This window comes from Pseudorca crassidens, chromosome 18 (assembly GCF_039906515.1).
Source record: "Pseudorca crassidens isolate mPseCra1 chromosome 18, mPseCra1.hap1, whole genome shotgun sequence".
Taxonomy (NCBI): Eukaryota; Metazoa; Chordata; class Mammalia; order Artiodactyla; family Delphinidae; genus Pseudorca; species Pseudorca crassidens.
Genome location: NC_090313.1, coordinates 14,742,109 through 14,769,993, shown reverse-complemented (window position 1 = coordinate 14,769,993; position 27,885 = coordinate 14,742,109). Strand labels below are relative to the sequence as shown.

The following is a 27,885-nucleotide window of genomic DNA, read 5'->3' as shown; positions in this document are numbered from 1 at the left end:
CAAGATTTGCTAAACCAGTAAATGCTATTCATTTGCTAGTTGTCTGCATGTAGGACATCCAGAGTGTCCCCAAAAGCAAATACTAGAAAGTAGAGGCAAAGGAAACAAAAATGCTCAGTGCCTTGAACAACCTATTCAAGTCTTTCTTCATGTTTCTCAATGATTAAAATATACCAAATGCCACAAATTAATACCTATTCTTGCAGTGAGAGGTAACAATTTGCCTAAACCTGAGTTGTCTGAAGTATTTATGATCAGCATTTGGTACCTTTTCTTTCACCTTTCCAAAAGTGCAAATATAAAACGTACTTCTAGAGACTACTCTGAGAAGGAAGAGAAGTCATCACATTTTTTCAAAAAAGTAAGCAACCTGGATGAATATATGTAATATTTTAGAAGATGTCTAAGGTTCTTTCTAGCTTCTAGACTGAAATTCTTATCAGTTGTGCTACAATCATTACCATTTGGCATATTCTGTCATGGGTTAGAAAACGCATCTAATCTAGCACTCAGCAAACTCCTGTGAAGATGTTATGTGTCTTTGCTTAACTAACGTTTGTGTGAGGGCAGTTTTGCAATTCTAAACATGACAGAGGAAGAGGCAGAGGACAAACAGAAAGAAAACCTTAACAGTGTACTACGGTTTTTAGTCTCTTCTTTCCTCCCTAAACTTCTCCCTCAGCCTTCAAGATAAGTATACGACCATAGTGACTATTCCTGGACTGTTCTATTTCTAAATAAGATGATGTAAGAATTAGTTTCAGATATGCAGACAAGTGTTTAACATTGCTGCCCACACTAAAATTTAATTTGCTAATTTCTCAGGCACATGCTATAATGAAAGATAGCATGAGGACACTGGGTTGTTTATAATTATAGTAATCTGACAAAGTTGAAAATCTTTTAAAGAGTTTTCAATTTCATCCAGCTCAATTTAAAAATGTATTTTGACTATCCACTCAAAAGACAATCAGTTGGTGGCTAGGCAAACTGAACCTCTAAGTCCACATATCTTGTTATAGTTCATAAAAGAAATGCAATTTCACATAACCAATTTCCATTATCAGTTCTGGAATGTTACCAGCTCCTCGATAATAAAGATAAATGTTTATTAACTTCATATTTACTTTTTCCTTTTGAAAGTTATTGATATAAAATTTGAATTGTAGTTTAATAATTTTGGATTTGCAAACCAAAAATGCTCATAGGCTAAATCAACTGGTGAAAAAAATCTTTCTTCATTATCCTATTTCTTCTTTCCCCACAAAAAAGCATCTGTTCAGAAGGTAGCACAGGGACTTCCCTGGTGGCGCAGTGGTTAAGAATCCACCTGCCAATGCAGGGTACACGGATTCGAGCCCTGGTCTGGGAAGATCCCACATGCTGCGGAGCAACAAAGCCCGTGCGCCACAACTACCTAGCCTGCACTCTAGAGCCCGCGTGCCACAGCCACTGAAGCCTGCGCGCCTAGAGGCCGCGCTCCGCAACAAGAGAAGCCACCGCAATGAGAAGCCCACGCACCAGCAATGAAAACCCAACGCAACTAAAAAAATAATAATAATAAATTAATTAATTTTTTAAAAAGTAGCACAAATAAGTCTATTTTTATTAGGATTACATGCTGACTAGATTTACAGTATAACTATTTTGGATGTACAATATGTCATTAATTAAGTAGAAGGCCATAATTTGATGCTACAAAGTACCCAGATAGCTGGTGAATATGCTTTCACAGAAGTATATTTAATGGTCACATTCTCCAAATAATAGCTTGGGACACTGATTCCCAATAGATGACTATACCATCCAGGGGCGGGGTGCATATTAAAACCACTTGGGGGACTTTTTAAAAAAGATAAACATATACTTTGATCTCCCATTCCTTTTCTGATAATTGACATATAACATAGTATTAGTTTAAGGTGTGCAACATAATGATTTGATATCAATTCAAATCAAACCCTTGAACAGCATGGGTTTGAACTGCGTAAACTGCACTGGTCCACTTACACATGGATTTTTCTCAATAGTAAACACTACACCATTGCATAACCCATGGCTGGTTGAATCTGCATATACTGAACCGTGGATACAGAGGAATGGCGTATATACGGAGGACCAGCTAGAAGCTATACAAAGATTTGTGAATGTGCAGAGTGTTGGAGCTCTTAACTTCCAAGTCGTTCAGGGTCAATTGTATTATGAAACGATTACCACCGTAAATTTAGTTCATGTCCATACCTCGCATAGCTACGGTTTTCTTTTTCTTGTAATGAGAACTTTAAGATCCACTCTCTTAGCAACTTTCAAATATTCAATAGAGTACTGTTAAGTATAGTCATCATGCTGTACATTACATCCCCGGAACTTGTTTATCTTATATCTGGAAATTTGTACCTTTTGACCACCTTCACCCATCAACCCTCCCCACCCCTCAATTTCAGCAACCACCGATCAGTTCTCTGTTTCTATGCATTTGGTTTTTTTCACATTCCATATATGAGCTCATATGATATTTGCCTTTTTCTGTCTGACTTAGCATAATGCCCTCAAAGTCCTTCCATGTTATTACAAATGGCAGGATTTCCTTCTTTTTTAAGACCAAATAATATTTCATTGGGCATGTGTGTATATATACACACACACACCACATTTATCTATTCATCCATCACTGGACACATAGGTTACTCCTATATAAGTAATGCTGCAACAAGTATGGGGGTGCAGATAGCTTTTCAAGATGGCGATTCCATTTCCTCGAGATATATACCCATCAGTGGAATTGCTGTATCATATGCTAGTTCTATTTTTAACTTTTTGAGGAACCTCTATACTGTTTTCCAGAGAGGCTGTACCATTTTACATTCCCACCAACAGTGCACTAGGGTTTCCTTTTCTCCACATCCTTACCAATGCTTGTTAACTCTTGTCTTTTTGACATATAGCTATTCTAACAGGTGTGAGGTGGCATCTCACTGTGGTTTTGATTTGCATTTCCCTGACAATTAGTGATGCTGAGCACCTTTTCATATACCTGGTGGTTATTTGCATGTCTTCTTTAGAAAAATGTTTATTCAGGTCCTTTGCCCATTTTTTAGTTGAACTGTTTCTTTTCATTTGATCTTCAGCTGTTTGAGTTCTTCTTGTATTTTGGATATTAACCCCTTATCATATATAGGAGTTGCAAATATTTCCTCCAATTCAGTAAGTTGCCTTTTCATTTTGTTGATGGTTTCCTTAGTTATGCAGAGGCTTTTATAGTTGGATGTAGTCCCACTTGTTTATTTTTGCTTCTATTGCCTTTGCTTTTAGGGTCAAATCCAAAAACTCACTGCCAAGACCAATGTCAAGAAGCTTTTCCCTTATGTTTTCTCTAGGTGTTTTATGGCTTCAGATTTTATGATTAAGTTATTAGTCCATTTTGACTTAATCTTTTTGAGTGCTATATGATAGGGGTCCAGTTTCATTTTTTTATGTGGCTGTCAGTTTTCCCAACACCGTTTATTGAAGAGACTATCTATTCCCCATTGAGTATTCTTGGCTCCCTTGTTAAATATTAGTTGATCATATATGCATAGGTTTATTTCTCAGCTCTCTGTTCTGTTCCATTGCTCTATGTATCTGTTTTATGCCAATACCATACAGTCTTACTACAGCTTTCTAATATAGTTTGAAATCAGGACATGTGATGCCTCCAGCTTCGTTCCTCTTTTTCAATATTGCTTTAAATTTTAAAGCTACTACAATTAAAATAATGCTATATTTGTATAGAATTAGATATATTATTGGAACAGAATAGAGTCTAAAAACATATATGCCTATGAAAACTTGGCATATGATGGATTAGTATAAAGAGTTAACTGTCCAATGAATTATGTGGAGACCAATGAATTTCCATATGGAACTAAAATTATGTCTCTACCTTACAGCAAATTCAAATATATCCAGATGAATTAAAAAGCAAAACACAAAGAACAGCACTTTAATTCTCACAAGAAAATATAAGAAAATGTCTTTATGGCATCATGAAGGAAACCATTAAGGAAAAGTTGGATAAATTTGAGTACAACTACAATTAATACTTGCACTAAATGAAATATGACATATATATTTTTTATTACCAGGAGACCAGAAATACACAGAAGATGTTTGTAGAGTGTAGAAGACCAGTATTCAGAATATGTTTTTAAAAATCTGTAAATGGGGGAGGAAAGCCCCAAAGAATCCAATATAAAAACAGGCAAAAGATATGGATAGGCAATTAAGTATATCTGTAATGCTTTTATTACTTTAAACATTAAATTCATCATGAATATTTTGGGAAATGCAAATTAAAACACTCTTTCCATGTTCAGAATATAGAAGTAAAAAACAAAGTCATTCCTCTAATGGCCATTATATTTTAATGTGTGATGGTGAGAGTTTGGTTGTGTTTGTGTTTGTGTTTGTGTGTGTGTGTGTGTGTGTGTGTGTGTGTGTGTGTGTGGAGGTGTTAAAGAAATAAAATTAGAGACAGCACAGTAATAAGTGCTACGAAGTCATTAAAACAGAATAATGTGATAGAGTGTGACTGCAACGAGAGCTCTGGAGACGGGGATAACAACACATTTGATCTGAAACTTGCATAAGAAAGTAATCAGCCTTTCAAACTAATAGGTTTGAGAGCATTCGCATACCAAGCTTAGCACTCTGAACTAACATATACTATCAAAATACCAAGTAAATTAGACTTCCTCATCATAATACATTTTCATTCAAAATAACTACATTTATGAATCCTAGCAGATATTACCCATGCTATTGTTGTACGGTTTTGTTTTTTATCCAAGTTTTAAATCTGTTCCAAATATATTATAAAGGAAAGAAATATAAACATGATACTTCCAGAAAAGACACAGAATCTCAATATATTTCTCCACATAAAATTCACATGTGACAGTTGTGTTAATCAAAAAAAATCTTTAAATAACTATTCTAGGGGAAATTATCATGTAAAATCTAGTAACGAAATTATTATAAAATGTATTTTTTATAGCCAAAATAATCTTGGACAAAACAAACACGTACCTGAACATAATGCCGAAGAACATAAAGAATTTCCCCATTTTGAGCTTTTTCAGACAACACCGTGTGAAATTTACGAAATGCTCTGGTACCCATTTCTGCATAGAGGATAATCACTGGTAAGTTCTCTTTGTTTGCAGGAAATTTGTGGTCTCCTTTATACAGATAAGGTCTGGGCCTAAAATGAAAACAAAATACAAACAAGAACTGAAAGCAGAGCATATGAGAAACATATCGTGAAACTTTATAATTTTTACTTATCAAACTTATAGGAATGTATGTATATGCATTTGTGTGTGTGTCTGTGTATATACATATATATATATACACATAGACACATACATAAAATCACAGAAAAAGAATTTAGATTTCCTGTGGTGACTCTGAACAGAACTTCTTAATGACAGAAAAGACAAAAAATAAATTTGGTTAGCCCAACACTGAATATTAAAAATATTTTATTTTCAATCAATGTTTGCTATCTTTAAAAATAAAATATAGGGCTTCCCTGGTGGCACAGTGGTTGAGAGTCCGCCTGCCGATGTAGGGGACACAGGGTCACACCCCAGTCTGGGAAGATCCCACGTGCCGCGGAGCGGCTGGGCCCGTGAGCCATGGCTGCTGAGCCTGCATGTCCGGAGCCTGTGCTCCGCAACGGGAGAGGCCACAACAGTGAGAGGCCCGCGTACCGCAAAAAAATAAAAAATAAAAAATAAAATAAAATAAAATATAAATGGCAACATATTTTTTGATGAAATAAAATTTATATTTTCTTCAATTAGAGGAATATAACCTTTCATTATAGCTCACATTCCCTGAAAATGGGCTCCAAATCTTTAAAAAACAAAGGTACTATGTCATGCAAAGATTATCAGTTCTTAATATGAATAACAACTCGTTAAATCCCGAAGGATAATCAAACAGAGCAGTCCTATGGTCTGGCCCTACCATCATAAACAGACTTTGACATCTTATTTTCCAGGCACTATGCAAGATTCTTTATACATATTAGTAAATTCTATCTTCACAATGAAATGAATATTAGTATTAAAGATAAATGTTTTCAAATGTTGGTAATTGGAAAGGCTGCTAATGCTATTAGATAAATCTTGAGGTTGAATATAAAAGAAAAAAATTAGAAGAAATGAAATAGATTTTCCAGAGACAAAGGTAAAGGTTAATATAACGTTTGTTCATGAGTCTGTAATGGTGAGTGCCTTCTTTTTTCTTTTTTTTTTTTTTTGCAGAGCACAGGCTCCAGACGCGCAGGCCCAGCAGCATGGCTCACAGGTCCAGCCGCTCCGCGACACGCAGGATCCTCCCGCACCAGGGCACGAACCCATGTCCCCTGCATCGGCAGGCGGACTCTCAACCACTGCACCACAAGGGAAGCCCTGGTGAGTGCCTTCTTATACCCTAAAACACATACCTTTCAAAGTCTGCTTTTTTAATTAATTCAGGAATCACATGGATATATCATAGGTAATAAAAAATTATACTACATGTATGGAGAATTACTCCGTAAGAGGGAAAACAGCTTTTAAAAATCGACTAGATTACATTTAAAAATAGGAATTTACATTTCTTGAATTGACTAAGATTATAAAGGGAAGTCATACACATTAGCATTAGTGAAAACGTTAGAAATGGAGTATGAAACATAACCAGCTTTCTGAAGAAAAATTTTGAAATATGTACCAATTTTAAATGCATACACTTATTTACCTTGTGATTCTAGTTCTAGAAATTTATCTAAGATAATATCAAGATAACAGTATAACGATACATGTACATAAAAATATATGTACATGGACATTCAACTACATATTGTTTATAATAGAGGAAAAATGTAAAATACCTTATATCTATCACAGGGGGTGGGATAATTAAATGTACTTGTTCATTTAATCACAGTATTATTCATTTGATAAATATCTGAGCATCTACTATGTGTCAGGTGGAAATACAACACTACATAAATGGGTCCTGCTCCACAATGACAAAGCATAGACCTATATTTATATTTATTTATATGCAAGAAATGTAGGGATGTATAATTCAGTGAGGGAAGGTTCTAAGACATCCTTTATAGTACAATCCCATGTAGGTTTTTAAAAAAAGAATATATCTGCATGTGAATATATGTACTTAAAAAGAAAAAAATGTACCAAACTTAACAGAATTATGGGTCATTTTCCCTTTCTACTTTGTATTTTTTCTGAATTATTTGAATTTTTTAAATAATGACCACATATAATATTTTTAACTTTTAAAATGCAGCTTTTGTAAATCAACTATACTCCAATACAATTTTTTTAAAAAGTAAAAATTAAAAAAAAATGCAGCTTTCCACTTTGGACAAAAAAAGGAGGGTAACACAGTTTGAAGTGGCATTTGGAGAGCAGACCTTAATGCTACATTTCCCAGAATCTCCAATGATATTTTCAAAGACACAGAAAAAAATGAAAACTCTTAATGAAGCTGAAAACTAATAATAACGTTATACTATAATTTGGGAGTAAAACCCAGTAATTATAAAATCTATGCCGTTTAACTTAGAATCATAACTGATGTCTTCCTACTTAAAACATAATACACCTTACCACTTGAAATACAACAATGTACTAGACAAAAAGAAAGATAGTGTAATTCTTTTTCTCTCTACTTCCTGTTCCATGGTTCAAAGATCCATGGTCTGAATCTGCCCCAAACTTGACAGATATTACACTAAAATGTCATTTATTTATTTGGGAGAAAGTGACAGCAATCGTCACTGTCCTAAATGAGTATAAATTTCTCTCCTCCCCTGCCCCCAACAAGGAAATAAAAGGAGTTTTTTAGGAAATTGGGACAAGAATACCATATAGTAAAGAAAGATAACTTTGATGCCCTAAATGTGTTATGATTAAAAGAAAAAAAACCCACATTCCTAACTCAACCAAAGGCAAAATAAGAAACAATATGAATGCAAATGGTAATACATTAGAACAAAAAAAAGTATAATGAGTGTATCAGTTATTTCGTTAAAAAATATAAATCTAATCTGGAAAAACTGAAAGAAAATGAAAACTGAAGAAAACTTAGGAATGAGAAACATCTACAGAGAGGGAAAAAATTAAAATGTTCCTATTACTCTGTGTGTGTGTGTGTGTGTGTGTGTGTGTGTGTAAATACATTATTTGCTTAAATGAGAAAAAACAACCACCATGGACCAATGTTGATAGTGTGACATAAACCAAGGATTATGTGCATAAGGTTCACAAAAAAGAAAAAAAAAGACTAACACTACATACATACATATATACATACACACATATACCACATATATAACAACTGTGTGTGTGTGTGTGTGTGTGTGTACATATAAAAGACACTATATATATCTATGTACACCCATTTAGTTTCTGTCAGGTTAGGGAATTGATTTTACCCCGCTTACAAGCCAATAAGTTTGCCTTTTGTTGTTTCATGGATCCTGGCAGAAGACAAACTCTTAGGTCAAAAACAAAGAACGTTACTACTCCTGGCACATAAGCAGCATGAGCATTATTTAGCATGTTTGCATCAGTTCCCTGTGGCCCCCGCATTCCGTTAGGGTGGAAATGGACCCACAAGAATGCTACACAAGAATGCTTAGCTGTACGCACCACAGCTAAGAAGCACTGAGTGCGGGGAGCCCCTCATCCTATAAGAAGCAGTAAACAACCTGCTGCTTGTCCCAGAGGCAGACATTAACTCATCCCTCAAAGTCACCTGCCGCACACAACCCTGAGAAATGGCCTGGGCACAGACCATTCAAGTCCTCACAGTCTTACCATACCCAGAAAGACACTCGGGGCTATGGCAGAATCCACCCCCCCCAATAATAAGAAAGCAACCGCTACCCCCAATGAAAACATTCTGTGCCTGCTTTCTAGAAATACAAACATTTAATCCCAAAATGGCACGTGTCACTCCAGTTCCAAAATTGTTAAACTTGCACCTAGTAGCTGCAGCGTCAACCAGGCTGCTCAGGAGATGGAAGTGTATGTATACATTTGTATCATTAAGATTAAAAGAAGGCTGTCCAGCCCACATGTTTACACATGAATTTGGGGGAGGGAGGAATCTACGCTTCGGAGCTGCCACTGATGGGAGTCAGGCACGAGTCAGACCCAGGACTGGCCATGTTCACACAGCATGTGGAGGAATGACAAGCCCCACAGCAGGTCAGATTGTCAGCCACAGCTGCTGGCGACTCAGGCAGACTGTATGACTATTTTGACAGGCTGCTGTGCTGGATCCAGGATCAAAGAAAACAATGTTTCCCCTTCCCACACCTTCAGAGCCTAAGGTCAGGTGCTAGACTTGCAGTTCTACCTCAGTAGCCATGAAATCAATGTGTCCCATCCTAATACCTACAATTTTACCTATTTTCCAGTCATCCTCTATTTATACCCACACCTTTCATCTGGAAGAATCAGGTTCAAGTGAGACAAGAGCATCTTTAGGAAACTTACAAAGACCCATTATAGGCCCCCAGCTAGGCCCCTGTGGTCACCGTAGAAAGACTTGGTAAGCAGTGGACTCAGCCAACTGGTTATCTTCATGAGGTAGGACCACATCTTTCCAACAACACCATCCAGGGGGATGGACCAAAATTAAAGCTTGAATTCTTCAAGCCCCTTCTGGCTGGGCTACCACACGGAGGCCATACCAACCAGGATGATCTGAGGCTGCTGTTGACCGAAGGAAAGATACATGACACCCAGCAACGGTCACGGTAGAATCCTGAACAAATCCATACAACCTCCTACCTCTTTCATCCTAACCATTTCACAGGAGGTGGCCAAGAGATGGAACCTTTCCGAGCATGGTCACATCCAGAGATCAAACGGCCTTACTAAAGCCTATGGATCAGAGGGTGAGAGAGGTACAGTCAAAACTTTTCGAATTAATTTCTGAGGAGGCCATTCTAGTATGCTCAGAAACCAGATGCCTGTGGGTGAGAGAACGTGGAATGTTCAGTGAATGCTTTTGACTACTGATCTAGTGTTGCTGGCCTCCGTGAAATAAGGTGCATAGCTGTCAGACTACAGATGATCTGGAAAGCCAGAAAAATAACAGTTTAGATCCAAGGGCTACAGTGGTGCGGCCAGAGTTGGCTGATTGGACCTAAGTAGCGAAACCATAACGTAAAGAAGTCTCAACAGGGATGAGGCACCAAAGGTGGCACCAAGAGCAGGGTCAAACATCTGACATAGTCAGTGTGCCAGAAGCAGGTGGTGGCCCAGTGCAATGCGGGCGCCTTTACCACAAGACAAAGAAACGATCTCTGGGCAGAGGTCACAGCCCGGTATGCTGTGGTAGATCTTACATCAGAAGCATGTAGTCCTTTATTGTGCTCCTGTCTATAATGGTGCATCTTCCACGCAGTGGTGGAGCCAGGTAGCAACGGCAGCAATTTGGATGCTGCAGTCTTGACATGCAGCTCGACTCCACTCAGACTCATTGGATAATGGGTGTGGACTGTGTGTATCTACAGAAGTAACCCAGACTGTCAGATGGGCAGGTGCAGCTTATTCTCACAGTGTACAGCCCCAAAGACTGGTGCCTCTAATCTGGTGGTCTTCGAGTGTCAGACCTCGAATTCTGCCCACTGAATGGACTGACCACATCTGCTTTCGGTTTTTCATAGCTGCAGCCTGGATGCACTGCAACAGCAGCCCTGAGTCACCACCAGACTGTAACTTAGCTGAGTGTATCAGTAACTTGATCCAGGCTTTAAAGGAAACAATTGCGAATTGAGGGCCCCACTGAGTCAGAGATTTTACTTCAGGTAATGGAATGGGGCATTGGGTTTGTCCCAAAGGGGAGCTGCTGCCACTTCATCATGTACCCCTAAGATCACACAAGGTTTAAGTAACTCTTGAGTATACTGTTTCCACTTGACCAGAGAGGCTCACTGACTCCCTTCTACCCTGTTAGTCACTGAATCCTAGTTGACCTGTGCCAAAATGTAAACATCATTGTAAACATTGTAAACAATGTAAACAAGACTGCCTGAGTCAGGTGTTCAGTTTCAACTAAAACTCAGCAATTTTAAGTTTCTCTTTTTAAAAACGGGTGTACTTGATGGCTGAGTCGGGCAGGTGGCGACATTGTACTTGGAAACTACCTCTCTGGGCATTCAAGCAGCCATTCGGTCTGTAACTGAAGTTGTGATTTCCCCCCTTCTCCTCCTGGGATTCTATGTTGAGTCTGCTGGACCACCTGGGAGTAGATAGTAGGTATGTAGTCTCCCAGTGAGAGTATCTCGCTTCAGACTTCATCAGCATTCGAAGTATATACACATACAATATCAACACCAGTTATAGATTTAGATGTGGGAGCCAAAACAATAAAAATAGAAGTGCAATGAATTGGTCGAGAGATCATTTTAATTCCCTTTCCCATCATGAGCACCTTCCAAAGCCCACCAATTGAGTTTAGGTGCCTTTTCCGGTACGAACAAAGATCAAACATCCTGTGTGAGGAGCTACAGTAGCAGTTATCAGAAGAAGACTGCTGTCATCCAGCCAGGAGCACAGGGAGTGCAGAATGGCGGAAGAGAGGGGAGCAGTAGCAAAGAAATGCAAGTGTTGAGCTTCTGTCTCCCCAACCCAGGGGGCCTTTGTCCTTCCTCTTTCAGAAAGCTATGCCTCTGTCAACATCCCACTCTTGTTTCTAAAACCGTCAAGAACTATAAAAGGTCTAAGGCTTGGTTTTAGCCTACTTACAGAGTAGTAAGTTAGGCTTTTGTCATTTTATGGGTTCTGGCAGAAGACCTGAGACTCCTGGGTCAAAGAGAAAGGACTTTTATTGCTCAAAGCATAGCAAGCAGCATGAGCATTATACTTGCTCCCCAAGTTCCACAAGGTGGGCTGTGGGACAAAATATGGAGCTAAATGGAAACTACACAGTGGGGGTACGTTGCAGCTGAGGATCACTGTACTTGGGGAACCACAGTTTTATAACAAGCAGTAAACAAGTTCGTTCTTCTTTCCGGAAGGAAACGTTACCTAGTTCCTCAAGGTTGCTCACTACAAACACAACCCTGAGAAATGGTTCAGGTATAGAGCAGGTCAGGTCTTGCATTTTTTACTGGTCAGACCAGGCAAGAACTCACAGCATCCATGGCAGGTTGCTCTCCCAAACGGCTTGATGTTAACCTTTTTTAATCTTAATTTTAGATTAAATATCTAAATATTAAATATTTAACTTTAATATTAGTTTCTCTAAGAAAATTATAACGTCAGACATCAGATGCCAGAAAACAGTAACAATAATAAACTTTAAAAGTTACCAGACTTCCCTGTTGGCGCAGTGGTTAAGAATCCACCTGCCAACACAGGGGATGTGGGTTCGATCCCTGGTCCGGGAAGATCACAAATGCCGCGAAGCAACTAAGCCCGTGTGCCACAACTACTGAGCCTGTGCTCTAGAGCCTGCAAGCCACAACTACTGAGCCCACGTGCCACAACTACTGAAGGCTGCATGCCTAGAGCCCGTGCTCCGCAACAAGAGAAGCCACCGCACGGCAACGAAGAGTAGCCCCCACTCACCGCAAGTACAGAAAGCCTGTGCACAGCAACGAACACCCAATGCAGCCAAAAATAAATAAATAAATAAAATTAAATTAAAAAATAAAGTTACCAAAGTTAACTTTAAAAAATGCACTAGGAAAAGAAAAACACATTAGGGCTGACAATTTCATAGTCTATTAATGCTTTAGAGAAATAGGTAATTGCTATGCTACACCAATTCTTACAGAATGACATGGCTGCCTAATTCACTATATGAAGCTAGAATAACATTAAAAAATGGCATAAATAGTTTAAATAATAGCTAATCTCATTAAAGTAGAAAAATGAATCTTAAAAAAGATACAAGCAATCTTACTTCAACAAAAATTAAGATAATCCCACACCATTAACAAATAGTTCTCCCTAGAAATGAAAAGGTGTAATAGTTTAAAATATATTACCATAACACACAGTACGTCCAAAGAGAAAAACTTCGAATTAATCTTAATAGATGCAAAACAACTGATAAAACAAGTTATTTCTGATTTTAAAAACACAGTAAATTATAAAACGTTAAAGTTTTAAAAGAAGGAATGAACAGAAAACGTACTATGTTATCTGTTGAGAGATTCGACATAATAAACATTTAAATTCTTTTAAAATTAACTAATAGGTTTAATATAATTCTAATTAAAACCCAACCAAGGCTTTTTCGGGAGGCAATTTGGTAGGAGAAAAAGGACTCTAATGTTAGTTTGAAAGCATCAACAAGCGCAAAGAGCTAAGAAATTCTGGAGGATAAAAAAGCAGCCATGAAGAGGAAACTGTCCTGTGCGGTACTGGAATAAATCGTAAAGCAATAAATACTAACAACATGGTACTGTTACAAGAAACATAACAGTATAGAACAAAGTCATAAAATAGACCATAATATAAATATAATGAATATAATAACTGACTAGCCACCTGAGGGGAAAAAGATCTGACTGGATCCTTGCCTTCCTAAGAAAATAAACTATAGATAGTTTAAAAGTTCAAGGTAAAACAAAAACTTTAAGAAAGCTACTGGGAAATATTAGTAAAATCTCTCACTCAGGTTCGGGAAAAACTGTGTAAGTATAAAAACATACATACATAAAGGACAAATTCGGCTACATAAAAATAAAAGCTTCTCTATATTAAAATTAATATAAATAAATATTAGAAAAAGTTTCCGACAAATAAAAGAAGTTACTGTTTAATATATAAAGAACTCTTTCAAAATTAGAGAAACAACTTTAATACTTCTTAAAGTATAAACAATCAGGCAGTAAAACATATACTGGCAGGCATTACTCTGTAAAAATCACTACTAAATTAATAATCTCCTTCCTACTTCTCATATTCATTTGTATTAAATACTTGGAAGAGGAAAAAGGTTTTGAATAATGCATTATAAAAAAGCAATTCTACACTACTGTTTTTGTTATTAATTTTTTACTCCCAAGGTATACATTCAGTTTCTATTTAAAGAGATATAGCTTAGATAAATCCACAGCTTTGTATGTTTACAGGCATACCTCACTTTATTGTGCTTTGCTTTACTGTGCTTCACAGATATTTCATTTTTAACACATTGAAGATTTTTGGCAATGGTGTCCAGCAAGTCTATGGTCACCATTTTTCCAACAGCATCTGCTCACTTCCTGTCTCTGTGTCACATTTTTGTAATTCTTGCAATATTTCACACTCTCCACCAGCAAAAAGATTGACTCACTGAAGGCTCAGATGCTGGTTAGCAGTTTTTAGCAATAAAGTATTTTAAAATTAAGGTATACATTTTTTTAGACATAATGCTGTTGGGCACTCAACAGACTACTGTGTAGTGTAGACATAACTTTTATATGCACTGGGATGCCAAAACATGTGTGTCAATTATTGCAGTATTCACTTTATTGAGGTGGTCTGGAAGTGAACCCACAATATCTCTGAGGTCTGCCTGTATTTGCAAAAACAACTTACGTTACATAAAATACATCTCTCATATATTTTACGGTATTTTGGTATTCTAAAATCAAAAGCTAATCAAGATAGAATATTGAAAGTACTTATATACTTTAGAGAAGGATTTAGATATATTGAGAGCACATTCTTTAATATACAATGTCTTGGAATATTAAAATCTTTTATTATAAGAAGTTTCTATTTCACCCCTCATCTCTTTTTATAAACCACTTCTTTCACTATGGCCGATCATTAATTTACCTTGAAGTAGCCTTCTTCAACAGCTTTTTAATCTCATTAACTTTACACGTGTGTTTCTCGTGGATAACCACAAATGCATCACAGCCATCTGGTGGAGGCTCGTCAGCTGCAATCTAAGATTTCAAAGATTACACTTAGCTACAGTAGTTGATAATTACAATATCATTTTTAAAACTTACACATTATTTTGATTAAAATAGCTTACCAACTATTAAGTTATTGCTCTAATTAAAGTAAAAATACATAGAATAAAACATTTTAGCAAAATCAACTGTACAGGAGGAAAACATGCTTTGAAATTGTTGAAAACATCCCATTAAGTTAAAATTGTCACTACAGTTCACTTCACTGGTGATTAGTCTTCGTAACTGCCTTATCCCAAATAACTACAAAATTACCTAAAATACTCAATTATACTATAAACAATGGTAACAATGAAAATATAATCGATGATAGGCTATGGAACCAGGTATTACAAGTTTGGAGATTTTTAGCTAAAGATATTCACATTAAGATACATGTATGTACATTGCTAGCATGCTTCTTTGTCAAATATAGTTTGGGTATTTTTACATACCTGTTGAAACATCTGAATAGTTGGAGAGTATGCCCTTATAGAGAAAGCAAACTTTAAGAGATTGATATGTAAATTGTCTAAAAACTGTCCAGCTTTCCTCAGGATTAAGTTGTAGTAAGAATAATCTGATTCTACAAAAAGAATTCAAAAGAAAAGGATGTTAGTATTTTGTATTCAACAAATTGGCACATCTCTCACTGTATAGCTAATTAAATTGATGTCATATTTTAAGTTTGGAATAGAAGATGTTAGAGCAAAAGGGAAAATCAAGATCTCCAGTTTATTATTCATTTTTATCTTCCAGTGAAGTCCAGGCAATCAATACAAGTCCAGATGAAAATAATCTTGCCATTAAAATCTATTTGGGGGCTTCCCTGGTGGCGCAGTGGTTGAGAGTCCGCCTGCCGATGCAGGGGACACGGGTTCGTGCCCCGGTCTGGGAAGATCCCACATGCCGTGGAGCGGCTGGGCCCGTGAGCCATGGCCACTGAGGCTGTGCGTCCGGAGCCTGTGCTCCGCAACGGGAGAGGCCACAACAGTGAGAGGCCCGCGTATCGCAAAATAAATAAATAAATAAATAAATCTATTTGGAAGATGCCAACATAGACCAATTCACTCCAAGGTTGTAGAGTTATAATACATAGATAAGATATAGGCCCTACTTACAATTTAAGAGGAGACTAAGAATAGCAAAGGACTCTATACCATCCCTAGATCAATTCTCACACAGTAATTAAAAATTATCTGTATAATTATTTGTTTAATGCTGTCCTTCCCATTAAGCTATAAACTGTTAAGGTGAGAATCTTTTCTAGCCTTTCAATTATGCCTTTCCACTCTTGGCACACAAAACAGGCATCTAATGCATTTCTGGAATTAATATTTAAGAAGTGAATAGACCTCTTCATTCTAGGCCAATAATACTTTCCTAATCCAGTAATTTCAAAGAGTCATCATATGAGAGTAGGTGTGCTCATTCACTTCTACTTTAACAAACTGTAGGTGATTTTCTCAGGAAGTTATGGTGAGTTTCCCCCCAAGAATCAAAAAGTAAGGCAAGACTTGCCTTCAATAGTAAAAGCAACACAAAAGCCATTACAGAAGAGATGTTACCTTAAAAATGGATCTTAAAAAAGACATAATAGCTATAGTAGGGTCAACAAAACAGTCAAAATTAATGCAATAATATAACAAAAACAAAGACTACATCAGTCAAAAGGACATTGGTTTTACATGAAAACAGAGAAGAGGGTCAACAGAAACAAATGTGAGTCGTGCCTGACCACAGACACCAAGATTTGTCAAGGTCACTGTTAAGGTTGTCTCTAATGTAGTCATGGATATAGGATTCAGGGGTTACAGAAAGTAAGCCTATGTATTTTTAGGCTTAACTTGCAAGATAATCATGGATGCACTGGACTATTTTAGCTAATGTTTAAAAATAACTAAATCCATGCTTACCAACTAACCTGCTGATAATGATTTTGCCCTTTCGATTTCTTTCACCTTTCACTTGTTTTTTTACCTATTGGCATTTAATATACATAAATCACTCTCATCTTTAAAAAAAAAAAAAAGCGGCAGCAGTACATGATGAATCACGTACTGATTCACCTTATTTGCTCTACAGTCAATCTTAAAGACGTAACAATAGTTACCTCTACTTCCTCAACCTACTGTAGTTTTTATTACTATACCAGTAAAAGTGCTCTCAAAGTCACCACTAATTTTTCTTTTGTTAAATCTTAGTATTTATATTACTTGGTTCTTCTTTAGTATTTGATAATGTCTATCACGTAGCACTTAATATTCCCCTGGCTTTCATGACATCACACTTTCTAGGTTTTCACCCACCTCCACTGGTGCTCCCTAGTCTCTATTGCAGGTTATTCCTCTGGTTATCTCTTAAATACTGGTGTTCTTTATTTTCTTCTCATTCTATCTCTTTTCCCTATAACTGCAATTACCTTCTTGATGTTGATAACCCCCAAATTCTACCTTTTAGCTTGGATTTTTTTTTTTTTCACCTAAATCTCTCACTTACATCAGCTTACTGGATATCCTCACTTGGATATTCCACAAGCATTTCAAATGTGACACGTCCAGATGGCAATCTTCCTACCCCAAACCTGGTTCTCAATTATAAGTGACTGAGTTAGAAATGTCATAGCATTTTCTAAAAATCTTTCCATTAAAATATACGAGCAACTTTACTTGTGTAGAAACCATTAAAATCTTGAAGGACTTTGAGAATGAGATTTTAATATGCTGAGAACATGGAGAAGGGGAAATAAATAGGGGCTCTGGAGTCAGATAAACCTTGCTTGATATTTCTGATTCACCACACAAAACTACAAAGGTTAGCTAATATCATGCCACTCGAATCTTGAGACATCAATAAATATATAACTCTGTGGCAGACCCATACAAAATGATTTAAAAACAGGCAATTCAATGTTTAAAAGGTCTGAATATGCTGGCCCATAATGTAAACTGTCCTCACGAAATGGCAGGAAAACTAGCACCTGAATTCAAAGAGTTAATGTTCAACTTTTACAATTTTTTTAGGCAAGGACATCACTGAAATTATTTTTCAGTGGAGAGAATTTAGAGGGTCTCATGGAGATTCAACAACCTAGAAAATTACAAGTAACTAAGGATTCTAAATGTTTTCTCTAGGATAATGCCTTGAAAACAAATTCAGTAAAATCTGATAGCTTGTGTCATATTTAATTCCTCATATATACCGTTTCTTCCTACACCTAACAAGGTCAGCATTGAGGCAGCAATATGCATTTGGCTCTCACCATTATGAACAGGTTCAACAGAATTATAGTTTTGTGTTAGTAGTTCTTATTTAATACACTTCATTTTAGGTTCAACCCTGAAACACATACACCTCCTATGCTTAAAGTAGAGTTCAGGTACTCCTGAGCTTATATTCCAACTTGTTGATGATCTGCCACCAGTTTGTCCAGACATGCTGTTTTATTTAGGTATAAAATATGCTGACAAATTTGAACTTAAAGGGTTCAAAATTTATAAGAGTAATTTTCAAGATTGCTTCTGCAATGAAAATGGCACCAAATAAGGCCATAAAGCATGTACTGAGAACAACAGGTTTGGGAAAGGTACAGTCAGGATTTTAGGTGAGAGCCAGGAAATCTGGTGTTGGATCTTTTAACTCTCATGAAAACCTGACATATTAATCTAGCTTATTTTTACCTCAAATACCAAAAGTAAAATCACCAGGACAAATACAAAACCAACGAACAACAATCACCCATTGCTTTCCAAGTAGACTCCTAAGTGGTCACAGTTTCTCCACGTAATCTATTCCTGTGGTGTCTTCTGCCCGTCTCCTTTCCCTACGACCTCGTTAAATCCTATCATGCAAAACTCCACTCCAGCATTCACCACTGAAAAGGCTGTCCTGCTCTCTCTGAAATACTGACGGGTGCCTCTTAACGCACGTCCGGGTTATACCTATCCCTCCCCATTAAAGTTCTGATCACCTAATAATACATGTAGCTGTTCTGTTGTCTCTATCATATTATAAGGTCTGGAGAACACAGATCACATTTATTCATCTTTGTATTCTCAGTATCTAAAGCAGTGCATACTGTCTCTCGTGACTCAAATCATGATTAATGAATAATGAAGCTTTTTAGTAAAAGTTTTTTCAAAGAGCAAATTACTTGTTTTTAGAAATATTTCAGTTTAAAATATCATTAAAGTCATGTCTGCTCCCTTTATCTTAAACCTATCTCATAAAATCATAAAACTGTTGAACTTCAAAGCCACTTAAGCCAAAGAGGCTCTAGTAAATGAACACTTAAAACATTCAAAACCATTGTTCATCTTACATTTACACTGAGGAATAAAATCATAAACTATTTAATCACCGTAGTAAGAAGTTTTCTCTAAGTTAAAAGGCTAAAGAATCGCCTCTTGAGAGATTCCATGTTAATATCATTTATTCTATTCTCTGTAGAGATAGGAAACTAACCTTTTCCTTTAACCTTTCTTTATAATAATTAGCAATTAACCTTTTAGCCTCTGCCGTGAAAACCTAATTTCAGCATCTGATCTTCCTTAAGAAACACATTAATAAACATTAGTTCATTCTAAGAATATATGTATGTATGCATAGATATATACTCTCATATATATTAAAAAAAGTAGGAATAACTAAGTCCATTTTCTAAATAATGAAATGAAAGCACACAGGTTACCTAACTCAATAAGAGCAAGTATTAAAAATCTCTCTAAGAGTTCAGGAGTAAACGTATTCTGGCAAAAAAATTTTAGTATTACTAGATGCAAAACTAATACTATTTCAAAGAAATCTAGGTAAAAAGAAAACCATAATTCAACAATTTCTATTCCTGCTTGATTATAATGAAATATCCAAACACTGCTAATCATATGAGTTTTTGTATAACAAAGTATTAGAGCCTTATATTTTTGGAAATGGATGCTTGGAATAGTTTCCAGTAAAACATTTTTTCAAATTTAATATTCAGACTTACTAACCCAGTTAAGCATTTACACTTAAACTTTACCATTAAAAACAATAAACAACAAAAAAAAATAAACATATCTAATATAGGCACATAAATATTGATACATATCTTGAAAGTTGAAATATGTACATCACCTACCTGTTTGTTTATAAATTGCTAATTCTTGTACAGTTTCCAAAAACTGCCAAAATTTTTCATTACTTTCTTCTGCCATAAATTCACTATTAAAAAAAATAAAAGTAATCAGTTAATCGATGGAAATAAAAAATGGTTTCAATACTATATTTTAGAGCCAAATTACAACTTCTGGTAAAAACAAAAACCTCCTCAAATAAAAGTCACTGATTTCCATTTACTATAATGCAAAAAGAGAACAAATTGATGATTCTTCCCTGAGGTATCATTCTTAACTACAAGCATATAATCATGACTGGAAAAGACTACATGAGGAATTACTTTTGGCTTTTCCTCTTTATTAGCTACAGCTAAAAAATGGATAATTTATTTTGTGTCTTCATGTGAAATGCCACTGAGAAGTATAATTTAACGGCAATAAAGAGAGTGTTATATAAAAGTAAAAAGTTAAAAAATAGACTGCCTATTTTTCACAACCAAAACCTGGTTTTATAAACATTTTTTAAAAGTCATATTATCGATTATTTTCATTTAGCTACATATTTGTGTAGACAATATTTTTATTATTTAAAACAGAAAATATCTTAATCAAAAAATTAACAGAAAATTGGTGTATTGCATTAGGTCTTTGGTCTTGAAGCCCAAAGAAACTTCCATTTATCCACAGAGTGTAAGTAATAAAAAAAATAGCCAAAGCAATATAAAGCCTTTTGGAAATAATGGAATAAGTGAAAGATTATTCAGTCCTGTATGAAACAAAGTGCAAGACAACTAAAACAAGTAGATTTAACTATTTAAACCAGAAGAGACACAACCACCAAACAGACAGTACAGACTTTGTTACTGCCCACCTTATCTTTCTTTTTAGCCTCAGTAAACCTAAACTGATGCTTAATATAAACGGGAAGTATTGAGGACATCTAGACACACGCAGAGTGATAAATTCTTGTGAGTCTGAGATGGCCACTAAAGGGGGAAAAGGAGGTGAAAAGGAGAAAAACTGATTAATTCATCAACATAAACAGGACAGACATAGGGATTTTAAAGCAATAAGCAACTTCAAAGCAACTCTTGCTATTAATGGTGTCCAACTCAATGGCATTGAAACAAACAAACAAATAGGCTAAAAGCAGAGGAAACTATGGGGAACACTAAATGGGATGTGACCTGAAAAGGACAGAGATGGTACAAAACCTTGAGAAAAGTAGAGCGCAACACTTATTCCCTAACTGACTTGACCAAACAACTACTGACATGCTCTTTTATTGTGCATTCACAGGTAAAAGACTTCTTCCATATGGCAGAATTTATACATATGAGTAAATATCATCATGTGAATTATCTAAACTATGTATGAGTGAGGCCCTGTACGATCCATCCAGAGGCAAAATTCTTCTCCACACGTGGATCTGTAGAACTAAAAAATTATATGCTTCCAAAATGCAGTGGTGAGATAGGTGTTCCAAATCCCAAAGACAGATATTCCAATTCCAAAAGGGAGAAAGTAGAGAGTAGAGGAGTCATCAATCCCAAGCAAGTTCGAATTGCAGCACAAGATTCTGTTAGGTTTTTAAGACTTGAGCATAACTCTCCGTGGCTTATTGCTCCACCCTCTGTGCTGCCTGCCATGGCTTTGCCCTCAGTGTCATTCTCCCTTTTTCTTGACGTGTAGCACACATTTGCAGCCATGTAGTTCTATCAGCCAACTTCCTGCCTGTAGAATTTTGGAAGTCTGGCAGCCTTCTCTCATTTCATCCTGTCTCTGTCCCTTTTGATCCGAGCAGGCAGTGTTTCTATTGATGCAACAATCAAAATCCTTGGGGTTCTTCTACGTATCTCACCAGGGTCATGCCATTACACAAGGATCCTCCCCAGATCCTTCTCCTGGATGAGCCCCTCTTTATTCCTGGCATCTGCCGAGATAGCTGAGTGGATCCACAAGTCGCACACCTAATCTATACAACAAAAGATATCCAGCCACACACTTGGCCTTCTTTACAGAGCACGCATTCCCAACACCGAGTTTCCTAATTTTAGCAGCCTTTGCAATCTGGATGGGCTGAGCGCCTCCCAAATTACCAAAGGCTGCTTCCTTTTTCTTTAACGGTTCCTTTTTCAATTTCTCGCTTTCCTCTTGCATTTTACAGCAACAAGGAGAAGCCAGATGACACTTTGCTTGGAAATCCTTTAACACCTTGCTTAACTATCCAAGTTCATCGCTTACATGTTCTGCTTCCCACACAACTGTAGAATCTAATTCAGCTAGATTTCTGCCTATATAACAAGGGTCATCTTTCTTTATTTCCAGTAACACATCCCTCAGTTCCTTCTAAGCCCTTGCCAAAAGTGCCTTTGATGTTCATATTTCTACCAACATTTTATTCATAATCATGTAATTATTCTCTAAGATGACAGAAGCTTTTTCCTATCATGCTTCACGCTTTCTTCTAAGTCCTTAACAGAATCGCCTTTAATGTCCGTATTTATGCCAACAGTCTCTTCAAGGCAATCTAGGCTTTTTCTACGTTTCTCAAAACTCTTCCAGCTCCTTCCAGATTCAACAGGTATTTCTACATTTTTAGGTATTTAGGTATTACAGCAGTATCCCCACTTCAAGGTACAAAATCACATTAGTTTCCTATTGCTGCTGTAATAAATTACCAAAAATTTGGTGACTTAAAGCAACAGAAACTGTCTCACAGTTCTGGAAAAGTCCAAAATCAAGGTATTGGTAGGGTTACACTCCCTCCAAGGGCTCTAGGGGAGAACCTTTCCTTGCCTCTTCCAGCTTCTGGAGGCTTAAGGTGTTCCTTGGCTTGTGGCTACACCAATCCAATCTCTGTCTCTATTCATATGTCCTCCTCCTCCTTGTATGTGTCTTCTCCTCTTCTTTATCATAAGGAAATTGGATTTAGCACCCATCCAGATCCATAACAATCTTGTCTCAAGACCCTTAACTCAATTACATCAGCAAAGATACTTTTTCCAAATAAGGTAACATTCACAGGTTCCAGGGGTTAGGATACGGACATATCTTTTTGGGAGCCACCATTCAACCCACTAAAAGTAATGGGGTTGGTACATCAGAGTGTGGCTAGATTGTGAAGGGCCTTAAAGAGCATCCTACAGGAGTTCCAGTTCTAAGACTCCTGAGGCAAGCAGAAATTGAAACACTGCAACTATCAGCCTAATACTGGGAGAAGTTAGACTGATTTGTAACTGAGTATGAGATCAGATCCATGCAAGCTATGGGAGAAACTGGCGAAAAGGTAGAGGAAGGGGACATATTTTAAACTAGAATAGTTTATTTAATAAAAACTGTTTTATTACATCTGATACCACAGAAGTACAATGGATCATAAGAGACTACTATGAACAATTATACATCAACAAATTAGGCAGCCTAGAAGAAATTAATAAACTCCTAGAAATATACAAAGTATCAAGACTGACCCATAAAACAGAAAAATCCAACAGATTTATTACTAATAAGGAGATTGAATCAGTAATCAAAAGCTTCCCAGCAAATAAAAGTCCAGAACCAGACAGCTTCATTGGTGAATTCTACCAAACATTTAAAGTAGAATTAATACCAATCCTCACACTCTTCCAAAAAGAGAAGAGGAAGGAACACTCCCAAACTCGTTTTACAAGACCAACATCATCCTTATACCAAAACCAGAAAAGGACACCACAAGAAAATTACAGGTCAATATTCCTGATGAACATAAATGCAAAAATCCTCAACAAAATATTAACAAACTGAATACAGTAATACATTAAAAGGATCATACACCATAATCAAGTTATTCCAGGGATGCAAGGATGGTTCAACACCCACAAATCAATAAATGTGAAACACCACATTAACAAATTAAGGATAAAAATCATATGATCAGCTCAATAGATGCAAAAACAAAAAGCATTTGAAAAATTTCAACATCCATTAAGAGTAAAAACTCGAAGTGGGTATAAAGGAAATGTACCTCAACATAATAAAGGTCATATACAACAAGCCCACAGGTAAAATCATAGTCAGGCACAAGATCAGGAAAAAGACAAGGATGCCCACTCTCACCACTTTTGTTCAGTTTAGTACTTAAAGTCTTAGCCAGAGCAGTTAGGCAAGAAAAAGAAATTAAAGGCATCCAAATCAGAAAGGAAGAAACCAAACTGTCACTATTTTCAGATGACATGACATTATATATAGAAAACCCTAAAGACTCTGCCAAAAAAAACTGTGAGAATATATGAATTCAGTATACAAAACAGTATACAAAAACCTGTTGGGTTTCTATACACTAATAATGAACTATCAGAAAGAGAAATTTAAAAAACAATCCTGTTTACAATTGCATCAAAAAAATACCTAGGAATAAATTTAACCAAGGCAGTGAAAGACCTGTACACTGAAAATTATAAGACAATGATGAAAGAAATTGAAGACAACACAAATAAATGAAGACAAGACAAATAAATGGAAAGATATTCTATGTCCATGGATTGGAAGAATATTGTTAAAGTTCTCCATACAATGCAAAGCAATATCCAGGGTCAACACAACCCCTATCAAAATTTCAATGCCATTTTTCACAGATATAGAACAAACAATCCTAAAATTTGCATGGAACCACAAAGACCCCCAAATTCAAAATAATCTTAAGAAAAGCTAGAGCTAAATGCTCCTTGACTTCAAACTATATTACAAAGCTATACAATGAAAACAGTATGGTATTGGCACACATAGATCAATGGGACAGAATAGAGAGCCCAGAAACAAATCCACGCATATATGGTCAATTAATTTATGATGAAGGAGCCAAGAATATACAATGGGGAAATTTATGATGAAGGAGCCAAGAATATACAACGGGGAAAGGACAGTCTCTTCAATAAAATGCTTTTGGGAAAACCAGATAGCCGTGTGCAAAAGAATGAAACTAGACCACTATCTTACACCATACACAAGTAACTCAAAATAGATTAAAGACTTGAACATAAGACCTGAAACCATAAAACTCCTAGAAGAAAACATAGGCAGTAGCTCCTTGACATCACTCTTGGCAATGATTTTTTTGTATTTCACACCAAAACCAAAGACAACAAATGCAAAAATAAACAAGTGGGACCATATCAAACTAAAAAGCCTCTGCGCAGCAAAGGAAATCATTAACAAGATGAAAAAGCAACTACTGAATGGGAGAAAATATCTGAACATCATATATCTGATAAGGGGTTAATAATCAAAATACGTAAAGAACTCATACAACTCAATAGGAAAAAAAAACACCAAACAATCCAATTAAAAACTGGACAGAATTTGAATAGACATTTTTCTAAAGAAGACATACAAATGCTAACAGGTACATGAAAAGGTGCTCAACATCACTAATCATCAGAAATATGCAAATCAAAACCACAGTGAGATATCACCTCACACCTGTTAGAATAGGGCTATTATCAAAAAGACAAGAGATAGGGCTTCCCTGGTGGCGCAGTGGTTGAGAGTCCGTCTGCCGATGCAGGGGACATGAGTTCGTGCCCCGGTCTGGGAAGATCCCACATGCTGGGGAGCGGCTGGGTCCGTAAGCCATGGCCGCAGAGCCTGTGCGTCCGGAGGCTGTGCTCCGCAACAGGAGAGGCCACAACAGTGAGAGGCCCACGTAACACAGAAAAAAAAAAAAAAAAAGACAAGAGATAACAAGTGTTGGAGAGGATGTGGAGAAAAAGGAACCCTTGTTTACTGTTGTGGGGAATGTAAACTGGTGCAGCCACTATGGAAAATAGTATGGAGGTTCGTCAAAAATTTTTAAAAGCAACTATCACATGATCCAGCAATTCCACTTCTGGGTATTTATGCAAAGGAAGTGAAAACACTATGACTGGCAAAAATGTAAGCACTCCTATGTTCAGTGCAGCATTATTTACAATGGCCAAGATATGGAAACAACCTAAGAATCCACTGAATGATGAATGAATACAAAAAATGTGGTGTACACACACGAATATCATTCAGCCATAAGAAAGGAAATCCTGCTATTTGTGAGAACGCGGACGGACCTGAGGGCATTTTGCTCAGTGAAATAACAGAACAAATACCCTATGAAATCTTAAAACACACGCAAAAACAATAAACAAATGAGCTCATATACAGAGAACAGATTGGGTGCCAGAAGCAGGAATGCAGGTGAAATGGGTGAAGGTGGTCAAACAGTACAAATTTTCTGCTACAAAATAAATAGGTCATGGGGATGTAATGTACAGCATGATGACTATAGTTTTAATACTGTCCTGTAGATTGCAAAGCTGCCAAGAAAGATCTTAAAAGTTCTCATCACAAGAAAAGAAACTTGTGTAACTACGTGTGGTGACAGACGTTAACTGGACTTACGGGGTGATCATTTCACAACATATAAATGCATCAGATCATTATGTTGTACACCTGAAACTAATACGCTACATCAATTATAGCTCAATTTAAAAATCTGTTTTAGTATCAATATCTTACACATGTAATGTCACGTAGGGCGACAAAGACTCTTTTTAGAACCAAAAGCTGTTGCTTTGGTGAACTACAAATGCAACCGGCATTAAAACTTCATGCCGGTTAAAAAAAGAAAACTTTCAAATTTTGTTTAACTCCTGGAATACTAAGAGCAAAATTCAATAGCTCCAAGTTTTGTTTCTCCACAATAAATGAAACCTTATGCACTAAACCCAGTGAATGAGATTCAGAAAGAAGTAAGGGCTTTGCGAAGCTGTCTTCTCCACAGGAAGCCTAGGAGCTGACCGAATAATGTTATCATCTTGAAACCAGGTGCTTCAAATACCGGTTCCTAAAAAGAACTGCCTACATCAATTGAAGAGCTTGCATTAAACGCCACAGTCTACCTCCCATTCTTCCTTTCCTCTTTCGTAAACGCTAAGAAAATCCAAACGAATTAAACAAAGTTTTAAAACCCGTGGATGAGGCAAAGTACGAAGGCGGGGGAAAGAAACTGCAAGTGAGTGCGACGCACAGGGTAGCAGGGGAGGAGGTGATGCTCTGGGGGTCAAAGCACCAGCGGCGGTGCAAGAAGCTGACTGCCGGCGGGCTAAGAGACGGCGTCCCAGGCGCCGTCGGGGTCCCGGACGCCGGTGCGTTCCGGACCCCCCGGACCCTCCCTCCGCGCCGGCTCGGCAGACGGTCCGGCCCGCACTCACCTGGCCTCCAGCAGCAGCGGGGTCTCCGGCCACTTCGCGGCCAAGTTGGCAGTCACCGCCTTGGACGCGGAGGCGGTCCGCGCGCCGAACAGCGAGAGCCAGAGTGCGGTGGAGCCCAGGAGCAGCCGCATCACGTCGCCAGCCTTCGCCATGGCGCGGCGGAAGAAGCGCGATCCCCCCAGACCCGGCGCCCACAGCCCACAGCTACTAAGCTACCCCCGGCTCCTCCCGCAGCGCGCCCGCCCACTTCCGGTGGAGGGAGCCCGAGTCCGTTACTCGGACCGGGGCCTGGCTTGGGCCGAGCGCATGCGCCGAGCGCTCTGGCGCAGTCCCTTGAGCCGCAGAGGACTGAGCCCTGAGCCACGTAGGTGCGGGCGGCGCCGGAATGCGGAGTGTGGCTGATGCTCCGGCGGGTCCACAACTGGGACCTCCGGTTCTCGGACAGAGACTCTGGGGCACGCGGCCAGGAGACTGAAGTGGGATTTTGGCCAACTAAGGCTGGCTGGAGATGGCAAAATCTGGAAGCGAAGGCACGAACCAGCGTGGTTGTTATCCACATTGCACAGGCGGAAAAAAGGCCTATCAAGTTCAA

General features: G+C 37.5%; 1 protein-coding gene across 6 annotated transcripts in view; it reads right to left on the bottom strand.

The window, feature by feature from the left end:
- UGGT2 (UDP-glucose glycoprotein glucosyltransferase 2) overlaps window positions 1–27,534 on the bottom strand; it is a 172,054-nt gene extending 144,520 nt beyond the window's left edge. For 5 of the 6 annotated variants that reach the window (XR_010937087.1, XR_010937088.1, XR_010937089.1 and 2 more), the window contains exons 1-5: window positions 27,294–27,534; window positions 20,094–20,176; window positions 15,430–15,560; window positions 14,853–14,965; window positions 5,068–5,242 (exon numbers count right to left, since the gene is read on the bottom strand). Coding sequence is in view for 2 of the 6 variants with exons in the window: in XM_067713891.1 (XP_067569992.1) it covers window positions 5,068–5,242; window positions 14,853–14,965; window positions 15,430–15,560; window positions 20,094–20,176; window positions 27,294–27,445 (654 nt within the window). In the remaining 4 variants the exon portion in view is untranslated. The remainder of the gene's footprint in view (window positions 1–5,067; window positions 5,243–14,852; window positions 14,966–15,429; window positions 15,561–20,093; window positions 20,177–27,293) is intronic. The other variant, XR_010937090.1, reaches the window with a different exon arrangement.
- Window positions 27,535–27,885: the final 351 nt, after the last annotated feature.